The 12,811-nt window shown below is 50.0% G+C and overlaps 1 protein-coding gene across 1 annotated transcript; it reads right to left on the bottom strand.

Annotated features, from left to right (window-relative positions):
* Positions 1–222: 222 nt before the first annotated feature.
* On the bottom strand, positions 223–10,137 carry AMER3 (APC membrane recruitment protein 3). The gene is made up of 2 exons (XM_056115592.1): positions 10,046–10,137; positions 223–2,622 (listed from the first exon to the last, which is right to left on the bottom strand). Exon 2 carries the CDS (start codon positions 2,599–2,601, stop codon positions 223–225), a length of 2,379 nt encoding a protein of 792 aa, XP_055971567.1. The 5' UTR covers positions 2,602–2,622; positions 10,046–10,137.
* Positions 10,138–12,811: the final 2,674 nt, after the last annotated feature.

Raw genomic sequence — 12,811 nt, 5'->3', positions numbered from 1 at the left:
AAGAAGCAGAGCCTGCAAAAGTCGAGTCTCAGCATTTGGTGGGGTTTAGTCATGGCTGGCTTGGGCTTGCTCACTTCTAGATGGCTGTGGGGGAACTTAGATACATGAGAAAACTGCAGTGTACTTTTGGAGATACTGCCAAGGGGTGCCTTCTGCTGCTTGTCTAGGATGAGACCTGGGATTTCTCTAGGAGGATCCAGAAGTTCATCTGGGCAGCAGGGGCTAAGAGTCCAGATGTCCCCTGTGGGCTGCCTGCTCAATGGCTCTCAGGCTGAGCCACAGGGGTGGGTCCTCCACGGAGGCATGGAACTGAGCATCTAGTCTAGTGGGTTCTACTCTGAGCTGGCTCAAGTTCAGGATGTAGCCTGGGCAGCTTTGGTTCTGTGGGCCGTGGAGCGGGCTGAAAAGGGAGGGCAGGCCACGGAGGGCAGCCACACCAGGGAAGCCGTTCGGCTGTTTCTGTTGCAGAGTGTCAGGGCTCCTGGCCTGAGTCTGCCCAAAGCGGGTCACGCCTGTGTCCTGTCTCGGGGGCTGTGCGCCATGGGTCTGGCAGGCCTCATGAATCTGGAGGGCAGCCACCTGGGCTACACAGCCTGTCAAGCTAGGCTCTGTGTCCAGGTCACTTCCCCTAAGCCCTGGTCCCCAGAGACCTTGAAGACACCCTAGGGAGCTGGGCCACGCCGAAGGCTTGGGAGCCCTGTTTTTGCTCAAAGTGTCTGTTTTCTCTGGAGCGGCAGAGTCCACAGATGAGAAAGAGCCTTTAGGGCCCCCCAATGTCCCTGCTCCTTCAGACACCTGCATATGCTCAGGAGAGAGGTCCCTGGAGAGAGATCTGGTTCCCTTCTTGACTTTCCCCGGGCCCTCACTCTCCCTCACAAGCAGGTTTTGGGGACCCGACTGTGCCCACAATCGCTGTGTGCCGGCAGCTGAGCCTGTAGGACTCCTGCCTGCACCAGTGGCCCAGGCCCCCTGGCCCTCCAGCTTCCCAGGCCCCTGAGTGGTCTGCTCAGAGCCAGTGCCCAGCTTTGCTGCTGCTCCTTCAAATGCACCTGCAGGCTCCCCGGATGTGGGGGTAGCTGGGGCATGAAGCTCAGGGCCACGACGCAGCCAGTTGATGATGCCCATGGTGATGGCGAGCTCCGTGTCACAGAGCTTCAGCAGACACTCCTTGCCTTTCCAGGAACTCTGCAGGAAGCCTTGGCTGAGCAGGTCTGGGCCCGGTGCTGGGGCTAGGTTCTCCTCTGCCCCCATGTGGAAGCTGCACATGGACAGTGGTGTCCCATGGGCGGGCCCTGAGAGGCTCTCAGACACACACAGGTCATTGTCTAGGCTGGGGTCATCAGGCCCCTGGCTGGGGTCACAGAAAAGCTCGTAGAGGGCATCGCCACTGTAGCTGTCCCGGGGGAAAGACGCCGATGGCGTCGCCGGGCTCAGGGTCTCCTTCTTCTCCTCCTCGAGGCCCGGGGAGAAGGAGTCGTAGTAGCCCTCGTCACTTGTGGACAGAGACTCTGGCTGCTCACTCTTGGGGGTGCCTGTGTCTATGGAACTGGCTTTGGAGTTGCTGTGGGGGTCCCTGCAGGGGTACAGGGGGAGTTCGGCAAGCCCAGCTGTGTCCAGCCTGGAGTGATCTGTGTCTGCCTCCGGGGATTCTCCCAGCCACGGTCCCGCCAAGGCCCGCTGCTGTTTCCTCACTGAGTGATTGACACTGTCCCAGAACTTGGCAAAGTCAGACGCCTCATTCTGAGCCGGCGACGCCAGCTGCTCCACGCCGCCCTGGAAGGGGCTTCGGGGCGCTTTGCCCTCTGAGACCTGCGATGCTGGAGCCAGACTCCCGGGACCCTCGTTCAGCTCGAGGCACGGCGCTGAGCTCTCATCGGCGAAGATTTCCCCACAGCCCGTGAGGGAGTCGAAGCTCTTGAGCGAGGCCACATCTTCACACAAGGCCCTGCAGAGGTCAAAGGAGGCCTCAGGCAGGAGCTCCAAGTCAAACAGGTCCTGAGACTGACCCTCCAGCCCCAGCCCCTCGCCCAGGGAGAACAGGGCCTTGCCCTGCTGCACGCCACTTTCCAACGAGCCCTTGGAGAACAAGCTCTTCCCCTTTGTCTCCAGGGAAGCCAAGTTCTCAGTCTTGTTCCTACGGATGTGGAACAAGTTCCGAAAGCACTTCTTGGGTCCTTTCAGGGAGATTCTCTTCCTCGGGATGCTCTTGGCAACGGCTGGCACAAAGGGCATCTGGGGCACAAAGTGGCGGTAGTCAATCATGCGGTGGGTGCCCGAAGGCTCTGAGAAGCTGGCACTGCCCACCAGCTGCCCTGCAGCCCCCGACACGTTGTCATGTGTTTTGCTCTTGCGCACTAGTCTGAAAGCAGTTCCCGCATCCGGGTCTGGCTGCACGCCTTTGTTGGCATATCTTTCGTGTCCTTGCATGCTAGGGCTGACCTGGGAGCACCTGTCACCAGGGGGCCACGGCTGCCCTCCTGACGAGGCTGACTGTGGACCTGCCTCCTCCCTCGTCGGAGCAGGGGCTGTGGGCTCCAGAGGCTTTTCATGGGAAATCTGCAAGCTGGATTTGATGAAGGTCTTTCCTCTTCTCAACTCCATGCTTCTGAAAGTCCCCAGCAGCTGCATGAGAGAGTGAGAGGTGCTTAGTACCAGGATGGTCTTAGGGGAACCCTGCTCGTCTTCCGCAGTGGAGCTGAGCTCTCATAGGGAAACTTAGAACCTCCACCGAGGCTAGTGGCAGGGCCAAGGGAACAGTGCCACAACCACCTTCACTGCCCCAGCTTTCATGGACAGCTCTACCCAGAAAGGCTAAGTCACATGCATATCATTACAAAGTAGAAATGAAAATGAGAGAATACTCAGGTCTGGTGCTCTTGCATCTGCGATCTCTTGAGTCAGATAGGCCTTCTATAGTTTCTATATCTGGGCCAGACTTCCATTTCCAAATTCAGAAAGTCTACAGATATCTTCATGTCCTCGTGTGGAGTTCATGGCCCTCCACTCAATGGAGCCAAGGATTCCATAAATAAATTCCCTTCTAGCCTGCCTCATTAGCGGACAGGGAGAGGACAGCTGGAATACAGAAGGGATCACTAAGAAAATGATGGTTGGAGGAATCCATCGGGATGGGAGATGTGTGCTGAAAGTAGATAAAGGATCAAACATGATAACCTCTCAGTATATGCATTGAAAACCATAATTCCCAAAAGTAGAGAGAGATTATGGGGAATGTTGTCTTCCATGGAGGCAGTGGGGGGTGGGAAAGGTGAAGGTATACTGGGGATATTGGTGGTGGGTAATGAGCACTGGTGGAGGGATGGGTGCTTGATCATTGTGTGATTGTAACTCAAACATGAAAACTTGTAACGATATCTCATGGTGAATTAATAAAATAAATAAATTCCGTCAGAGAAGACACAAGCTGAGAGAGAAACGCAAGCTACCATTTTCTGTGATAAATGCAGGTGATTGTCATTTGAAAGGGAAGGCCCATCTACCACATTTCAAGATATTTTCATCTGTTAGAGGCCAGGTTCAGAGATCTGAGGCAAGGCACATTCAAGCATCTAGTGATGCATGCAGAGCTTGAGGACCAATAAGAGGAAGCATTTTGACAGAAGGCAATAGAGAGGAGGTGAATATGAGGCCAAGAATAGGTAGACTGCATAGATACATTATACTGTGGGCAGGAGGAATAGGTAGGAGGTGTCCCCCTTTGTGTCTATCTTGCTAGATGCCTAAAGTACCATTTATAGATTGACCCGTTTAGAGAGTGTTTCTGAAGCCCAGTCTGAATTCAGTGGAAAATGGGATTGCGTCTACCCTGGGTGTCGAAGTGAGGAAGTGGTAACCACTGCTGGGAAGTTTGGCCTTACCCTGAGATCAGTGAAGAGCTTTGAAAGACTTCTGAATGAGTGGGTGGAAGCAGAGATAATAATGAACTTGCTGGTCTAAGACTGTTTATGTCTCGTGTGAGGACAGAATAAATCAGAAGAGATTCTGAAGGGAAGACATGCAGGAGGTGGCTGAAATGGGCTGAAGGGTAAAAATACTGTCTAGATAGAGGCTGCGGTCAAGGGCATGGAAAAAAAGGGCAAGGTTGGAGGGTGATTCAAGAGAAGGCACACCCGACCAGCAACTGAATGAAGAAAACCAGGGCAGATGATGTAGACACTGAAGTCTGGATTCATGCCCAAAGAGGGGGACAATGGGGGTGGGAAAGTCAAGAGATGAGTAAAGGTGTCAGCAGGACCTTCTTTGGGGCCACAAATAAGGGTCTAATTTTAAATGTGCTGCCTCTGAGGGATGTTTTAACACCCATGAGCAGCAGAAAGCAATGTGCACGTGTGAAGCTCCCCTGGTCCTCCTTCACCCTGTCCTCATGAGCACCTGGCTCAGAGGCTCATTGATGCAGTGTTTCCGCTTCATGGAAGTGGTGAATGACCTGCAGAGGGATGCAGAGAATCCTGTTATTGACTGATTCTATGCCCTTTATACAGACTTCACAGGAAGTACACACACTCGCCTCCCCTGCCATCTGTCACCCACTACTGCTCGAGTGTAAAGCCTGCAGGCATTTTGGACCCATTGCCAAAGAAAGCGAGCAGCTGCTCCAGAGAGATGTCCAGATATGGAGTCTGAAATGCTTTGACACGAGGACCCTGAGGCACGCAAACGGGTTGCCTTGCAGCTCACTTGGCACATTAAAGGCAAAGAGAATGCCAAGGGGTGGCAAACCTGACAATGCCAAGGCCCAGAAGGGCAAAAACACTGGCATCCACCTTCCTCTCACCAGCATCAATCCTTCCTCCCCTGCAGAGGGAAACCTGCAACTTTTGGCTAGAAAAGGAACAGGCAACATGCCAGGGAAAGCGACATCAATGGGGACTTGGCTGGCAATACCCAGGGCAGTGAACAGTTTCTCAGGCTGCCGTCTTGCCGTCTGTTACGTGACTAGTGCCCTAGTCTTTCCCACCTTTGCATCTGCAAACTCCATTTCCACTTTGTTCAATTTCCGGTGGCCCAGATAAGGCTTTCCCATGACTGACGGGTATCAGTGCACACAGAACAATAGATGTTATCTGGGATCAAGAGTTGAAAGTCCAGCTAACATCCATATCTTCAAATATGATACCTAATTACATCTATCTAGCCAGGTACTTGGCCATAACTTTACAAGTGATATACTGTTCTAACTGTCATTCTAAAAAAATAGATGTGGGGCTAGAGCAATAGCACAGTGGGTAGGGCATTTGCCTTGCACGTGGCCAACCCGGGTTCGATTCCCAGCATCCCATATGGTCCCCTGAGCACTGCCAGGGGTAATTCTTGAGCTCAGAGCCAGGAATAACCCCTGTGCATTGCCAGGTGTGACCCAAAAAGCAATAAATAAATAAATAAATAAATGATAAAAATTTAAAAAATAGATGTTAACATCCAGAAAAGCCAGTTAATTGCCCCTTTCCTACAGATGTTAAGGAACAGAGCTAGAATTTGGACTCTAGACTTTTTTTTTTTGTTTTTTGGGGGTTTTTTTGCTTTTTGGGTCACACCTGGTGATGCTCAGGGGTTACTCCTGGCTCTGCACTCAGGAATCACCCCTGGTGGTGCTCAGGGGAGCATATGGGATGCTGGGAATTGAACCTGGGTTGGCTGCATGCAAGGCAGATGCCCTACCCGCTGTGCTATTGCTCCAGCCCCTCGACTCTAGACTTTGAAGCAGTGTTTTAACCATTATTGATATTCTATGGAACCAACAACTCAGACTCTTTTCCTGGGAAATCTAAAACTTCAATAATAAATGTATTTTTAAGGGCCAGGAATGTGGATCAGTAGACTTACCTTGCATGTTCCATTACACACACACACACACACACACACACACACACACACACACACACACACACGAGGAAAAAGAAGAATGAAAGAAATGAAGAAAGAGAAGGAATGAAGGAAGAAATAATAAAAAAAAAGAAGACTCTGCTTTGTGAGTAATTTTAGAAATCTTAATAAAAATGAAGTTAAGTTTAATTCAAACAAATTTAAAAATATTGTAATCATTTCTAAAGCAAAAAGTTTTAGAGACACTAGAAGATTACTATTGTACATATTCTTTCCCATATTTTATAAATACATTTACATTACCATACACTTAAAAAATAACTTTAGCCAGATAGTGATAACTGTGTGTAGAATTTGTCAACCACAAGAGTAAAACTGGTTAATTTTTTTGTATCTCTATAAATAAACCTACTTAATTCTAGAACTGATTTTGAGTTAATTAATTCAGAATCATGAACATTCAGAAATTTTGCTGCATTCTGAATTTGGAAAACAATTCCTGAAAATACCTGGACTCAGTGTCAGGTACTTTCAACCAGTTTCCAAGAGTTCCAAATACTTCCAACCAGTTTCCAAGAGTTTATTTAGCATTTTGCCTATCAATAGAACAATAAACACTAAGGTTCAGAACAGTGAACCAGTGACTTGCAGAATTTTGATAAAAATTTAGTTTAATCATGTGTTTAGTCCAGTCACTTCCTACATTCAAATATTCCATTAGAAATGTGAGGCCACAAGAACAGACGACTGGTTAAAGAAACTTTGGTACATCTACACAATGGAATACTATGCAGCTCTTAGGAGAGATAAAATCATGAAATTTGCTTATAAGTGGATAGACATGGAGAGTATCATGCTAAGTGAAATGAGTCAGAAAGAGAGGAACTGACATAGAAGGACTGCACTCATTTGTGGAGTATAAAATAACAAAACATACGAATGACACCCAAGGAGAGTAGACACAAGGGCCAGGAAGATTGCTTCATAGTTGGAAGCCTGCCTTATGAGTGGGGGGAGAAGGCAGCTGGAATAAAGAAGGGATCACTAAGAGAATGATGGTTGGAGGAATCGGTCGGGATGGGAGATGTGTACCAAAGGGTGGGAGAGATACTGGGACCCATGGTGGTGGAAAATGGGCACTGGTGGAGGGATGGGTACTTGATAATTGTATAGCTGAAACCCAAGCACAAAAATTTGTAAGTCTACAACTGTACCTCATGGTGTTTCACTAATAAAAATTTTTTAAAAATTTAAAAAGTAGATTAAGGACCAAACATGATAACCTCTCAGTATCTGTATTGCAAACCATAATGCCCAAAAGTAGAGAGAGTATGAGAGAAACTGTCTGCCATCGAGGCAGGGGAAGGGTGGAAAATGGGTCGTATATTGGGGAGATTGGTGTTGGGGAATGTGCACTGGTAGAGGGATGGATGTTTGATCATTGTATGATTGTAACTCAAACATGAAAGCTTGTAATTGTATCTCACGGTGAAATGTGGGGCCAGCGATTGAGATAGATGGGAACTCCCTGAGAAGTCACAAGCCCCACTGCCGTGTGGAGACAGAACTTCACCTTCCCTAACAGCCCTCAGGGCAGAATGGAATTTCTCTGAACTACCAGACACCAGTATCATTATTGCCAAGGGCAGAGACCAAACATATCCAGGTGCTCAGTTAAAAAAATTTTAAAAGGCAAACTCTTTTGGAACCCTTTAATACCCTCTCCATGGAGACCACCAGCACATTGCCTAAAAAAGAGCCCCCTACTATGTGCCAAATCCTCCCTTAAGGCAAAAGTAGACCTGTCCCCTCAATGTTGGTAACATTTATTTTTAATTCTTTTTTTAAAATTTTTTTCTGGGCCCGCTTGAGAAAATTGATGAACAGCAGGAGGACAGTGACAGTGAAACACCATGAGGTACAGTTGTAGACTTATAAATTTTTGTGCTTGGGTTTCAGTTATACAATGATCGAGTACCCATCCCTCCACCAGTAACCATTCTCCACCACCCCTAATCCCAGTATCCCTCCCACCCCCTATCCACCCCATCCCACCCTGCCTCTGTGGCAGAGCATTCCCTTTTGTTCACTGGTAGAACTCCACAAGAAGAAAACATCCAACCCCATCACAAAATGGGGCGACTAAATGAACAGAAACTTTCTCAAAAAAGAACCTGTTGGTGACTTTTTGTCTGTGGCACTCAGTGAACACAGTTCACGCTGAGTCTTCTTGCTCCCCAGTGAGGGTTTTCCAGGGTTCAAAACTCCAACTGCAGTAGAATGAAGTGTCACTAATGTAAATGAAGTGCTTATGTTTTGGAGACACCTTATTTGCACCTATGCTTCTTCAATAGAATGGCTGGGTCTGGAAATTTTCATTTTACTAAGAGTTAACGCATACCTTTGTTTTTTTAAGACAGGTCTCAGTGATATCAACACAGAAGTACCGCATGCAAATGGATAATGTAGTAAATGGAAAGAATGAAGTGATTCTACCCTAGTTTTTATCTCTATGATGACTAACTTTAGCCAACCACTTAGGATTTTCTTTTCCATTTGAGAACTTAATTCTGTACTTTATGTTTTTTTTCCCCTTTTAGCTTAAAAATGGCAGGGTGTGAAAAATTGGAGGTATGCAGCAGAAACAATGTCTAAATATAAAAATATTTACTGTCACTGTCCTCCCGTTGTTCATTGATTTGCTCGAACGGGCCCAGTTACGTCTCCAATTCGAGACTTGTTACTGTGTTTGACATATCGAGTATGACACGGGTAGCTTGCCAGGCTTTGCCGTGCGGGCGAGATACTCCAGTATCTTGCGGGGCGGAGGAATCAAACCTGGGCCGGCCTGGTCGGCCTCTTGCAAAGCAAACGCCCTACCGCTGTGCTATTGCATTTCCTTTACCTCCCCACACCTCATTCCGGTTATTCAGGAAAATTCATCACTGAAACAAAGGAGTAAACAAAGGTGATTTCCAAAAAAAAAAGAGAAAGAAAGAAAGAAAGAAAGAAAGAAAGAAAGAAAGAAAGAAAGAAAGAAAGAAAGAAAGAGAGAGAGAAAGGGACTCCCTGCAGGGTGATCCAACACAGGGACTTGCTGGCATTTAGGGTGGGGTGCGAAGCTACCGAGGAGGCGGCGGCGGTTTATGGCTGCCTGTAAACCATCACCTGGGGGAGTGGGGGACCACCGCGGGATGGTGTTCTAAGGTGGGCGTGGGGTGGGGAGAAAAGCAGAAATAGCTTCCGTTGAGAACATCTCAGATTCACCCAACCCCCACGCTGGGGAGACAAAGGGCCCTTTGGGGAGCTCAGGTCCCGGCCCTCGTCCTCTAGGGGACCCTGGCGCCCCTACCCCGCCCTCCCACTGGAGCTGGTCTCCAGCCTTAGCCTTTCTTCCAGACCCCACACCCGGGGCTGCCTCCCCTTTTCCCGGCGCGGACCTCAGGGTTCCTAAGCCCCAGCCCGGCGCTGTCAACTCTGGGCACCGCGGGCGGACACTGGGCCGAACCCGGCTTCTTCCCATCGCCAGGACGCTGGCAGGCTGGCATCACACGCGCCCACCCCCTCCCCATCCCCAGCTGGCGCGGCCAGGGCCCGGATGCTTACCGCGGGGACCCGAGGGTGGCGGGGACGGCGCGCAAGCTCAGCACCACGGTCAGCTCCGAGCCGGGCTGGTGCCGGGAGGCGGCGGGCGGGCCCCGGCAGGCGGAGCTCCGGGCTCGGGGCCTCGGCCTCGGTTCGGGCCGGGCCGCCTGCGAGGTGCCGCGCTCGGGATCTGGGCCGGGGGCTGCTGCGCGCGGAGCCGCGCCCGGGGCTGGGCCGAGCGCTCGCCGGGGCGGCCCCAGCGCGCTCGCTTTGTTCGTGCTCCTCCCGCCCCCGTCGCGGGGTGGGAGTGGGAGTGGGGGTGGGGGTGGGGGTCTCGGCTCCCGCTCTGCAGCCCCTCGGACCGCGCCGCGCACACCCGGCGTGGCCCGTCCCCCCCCTGCTCCTCTCGACTCCGTGGACCCCCTCCCCATGCCCCGCCCAAATCCTCAACCCCGGGAGCTAATCAGAAACCCTGGCATCATTTCCATCCCGCTTAGAAGAAATTGGGGGTGCAGGCTTTCTGGGGGAGCAGAGCAGCCTTCCAGAACATTCCTTATCAAGACCCCTTCTCAGCTCCAGTGGAAAGGAAAGAGCTGCCTCCCGTCCAGGTACTCACTGGCCCGCCGCTGCTGGTGCTGTGTCCTGCCGCAGTCTCGGGGGAGGAGCAGAAATGTGGACTCGCTGGCCACCGCCGGGGCTGTGGACGGAGCGTTCGCAGCGTTCGCGCCGCGGGGCAGCAGTGAAACCTGGGCTGGGCAGGAGGACCGGAGCAGTGCCAGGAGCGAGGCGGTCAGTCGCGCCCGCCGGAGCAGGAGAGGGAGCAGGTGCCCCGAGAACAGGCGCTGAGGCGATGAGACCCTAGTCCAGGCCAGCAGAGGGAAGACGGCAGGGAACTCCCAGGGTACTGCAACCCAGGTTTGGGATGAGGCTCAAAGGGTTTTTTTCTTGGTAAGTTTATGATAATGGGACATGTAAAAAAAATAGGAAAAAAATCCAGAGACAGTGAGTGTTGATGAGGATATGACATCCCCTGTTGGTGGGAATGGCCTCTATGGAAAGCAATATGGATATCTTTCAAAAAATGGAAGGGAGGGAGGGAGGGAGGGAGGGAGGAAGGAAGGAAGGAAGGAAGGAAGGAAGGAAGGAAGGAAGGAAGGAAGGAAGGAAACTCTCATATGACCCAGTAGTACCACTTCTTAGCTTCTATCACAAGAAACAAAAAAAAAAAAACATTCATTCAAAAGGATCTATGCACACCATGTTCATTGCTGCACTCAATATCCTGGCTGTACAATAGCCAGGATTTGGAAACACCCAAATGTCCAACCAGAGATGAATGGATCATGAGGTTGTGGCATATATGCACAATGGAATACTATACAGCTGCAAGAAAGGACAGTATCATGCAATCTTCAACAGCATGGATGGAACTAGAGGATCTCATGTTGAATGAAGTCACAGAGAAGGGACAGACACAGAATGATCTCTACAGAAGACCTAAGATTCACCATGAGAGAGCAACAAAGGGTCAAAGGCAACACAATGGGAGATCCTCACAATTGAGTTGAAGGGGATGGAGGAGGAGGGGCATGGGGGCTTTGGGGGAAGGGAGACAGGTACACAGTGATAGGTGTGGTGTTGGAATTATGTGCATAAGAATCCATTTTAATAGTTTTGTAAACCCCCCCAAAAAATACAGGAGGTCAGGGCTTGGGAAGATGAGAGGTCATGCTCTTCTTTGGTCCTGATGAGCCCCCTTCCTGTTCCCATGCTCAGTAACAACCCTAGACACCAGCATATTACACAAAAGTGCCCAACCCCACTTTCTGAATTGTGTGGACATAATTCAGCCATCTTAAGTATTAGTCTTTGGGAGTGGGCTTCACCCTGCTGCTGGGTCTTCACAAATTTAAGATGAGCCACTTTCTTGCATTTCTCGAAGTTTGACTTTCTCACTACCTGGTGACGATCTCTCCCTGCTCCCCACTCTCCTTGATAGCACTATTAGAGTGCTCTTGGTAGTTACCCTCTTAAACAGAAAACATAGATCCAGGTTTGTTGCCACCAGGATCCAGGAAATACACCCCCAAGTCAAGAAAGAACTCCCACTGGTTCCAGAGTTTGGTCTCCTGGAGGTCGGTCAGCATTTAACCTTTCCTATTATGTTCTGCTTCCCTTATGCATCACAAGGACTTTAAAAAAAATTATTGCAGAGGCTGGAGCAATAACACAGCTGGTATGGCATTTGCCTTGCACACGGTTGACCCGGGTTCAATTCCCAGCATCCCATATGGTCCCCTAGCACCGCCAGGAGCAATTCCTGAGTGCAGATCCAGGAGTAATCCCTGTGCATCGCTGGGTAAAGGTAAAGGTAAAGGTAAAGGTCCTCCCGTTGATCGTCGATTTGCTCGAGCGGGCCCAGTAACGTCTCCATTGGAGACTTTGTTGTTACTGTGTCTGGCATATCGAATACTCTCGGTAGCTTGCCGGGCTCTCCGAGAGGGGTGTGACCCAAAAAGCAAGAAAAAAACAAATTTTATTGCTTAAACTTTCCCCCTTGAGCATAGCTGTGGACTCAATTCTTCAAGTGCTCGATTTCTCATCACTGGCCAGTTAAAGCTATCCTAAGCAATCCCATTTGCCTTTCAGAGTGCCTAAAAACATCCAATTTGGGGGCTGAAGTGATAGCACAGCAGGGAGGACGTTTGCCTTTCATGCGGCAGACCCGGGTTCGATTCCCAGCATCCCATATGGTCCGCTGAGCTATCACCAGGAGTAATTCCTGAGTGCAAAGCCAGGAGTAACCCCTGTGCATCGCCAGGTGTGACCCAAAAAGCCAAAAAATAAAGAGAGAGAGAGAGAAACATCCAGTTTTAAGTAACAAAATACAAATACATGTACTTTAATATGTGTTGGATCACTAGCACAGCGATAGGGCATTTGCCTTGCACGCAGCGAACATGGCCGACCCGAGTTCGATTCCTCCGCCCCTCTCGGAGAGCCCGGCAAGCTACCGAGAGTATCTCGCCCGCACGGCAGAGCCTGGCAAGCTCCCCGTGACATATTCGATATGCCAGCCACAGTAACAACAAAGTTTCCAATGGAGACGTTACTGGGCCCGCTCGAGCAAATGGATGAACAATGGGAGGACAGTGACAGTGATAATATGTGTTTCCTTTCCTAAAATATGGTATCAGGTTTTCTCCACAGGTCCCGGGGGAGATTTTTCACACCAAGATTTCTCAATTCAGGGTTTATTGAATCAGTGTTTTTCAATGTTCTCCTATAAATTTACTTTATGCTTCTTTTTGTAGCATATTGACTTAAATTTTCTCATGCATTGCTAATTATTTCCCCTTCTTGCTCCTACTCTTGGGGTTCT

The sequence above is a fragment of the Sorex fumeus genome, unplaced genomic scaffold, assembly GCF_029834395.1.
Source record: "Sorex fumeus unplaced genomic scaffold, SorFum_2.1 ptg000029l, whole genome shotgun sequence".
In the NCBI taxonomy this organism is placed as follows: Eukaryota; Metazoa; Chordata; class Mammalia; order Eulipotyphla; family Soricidae; genus Sorex; species Sorex fumeus.
The sequence above is the reverse complement of the archived record's forward strand: the minus strand, read 5'-3'. Positions and strand labels throughout refer to the sequence as shown.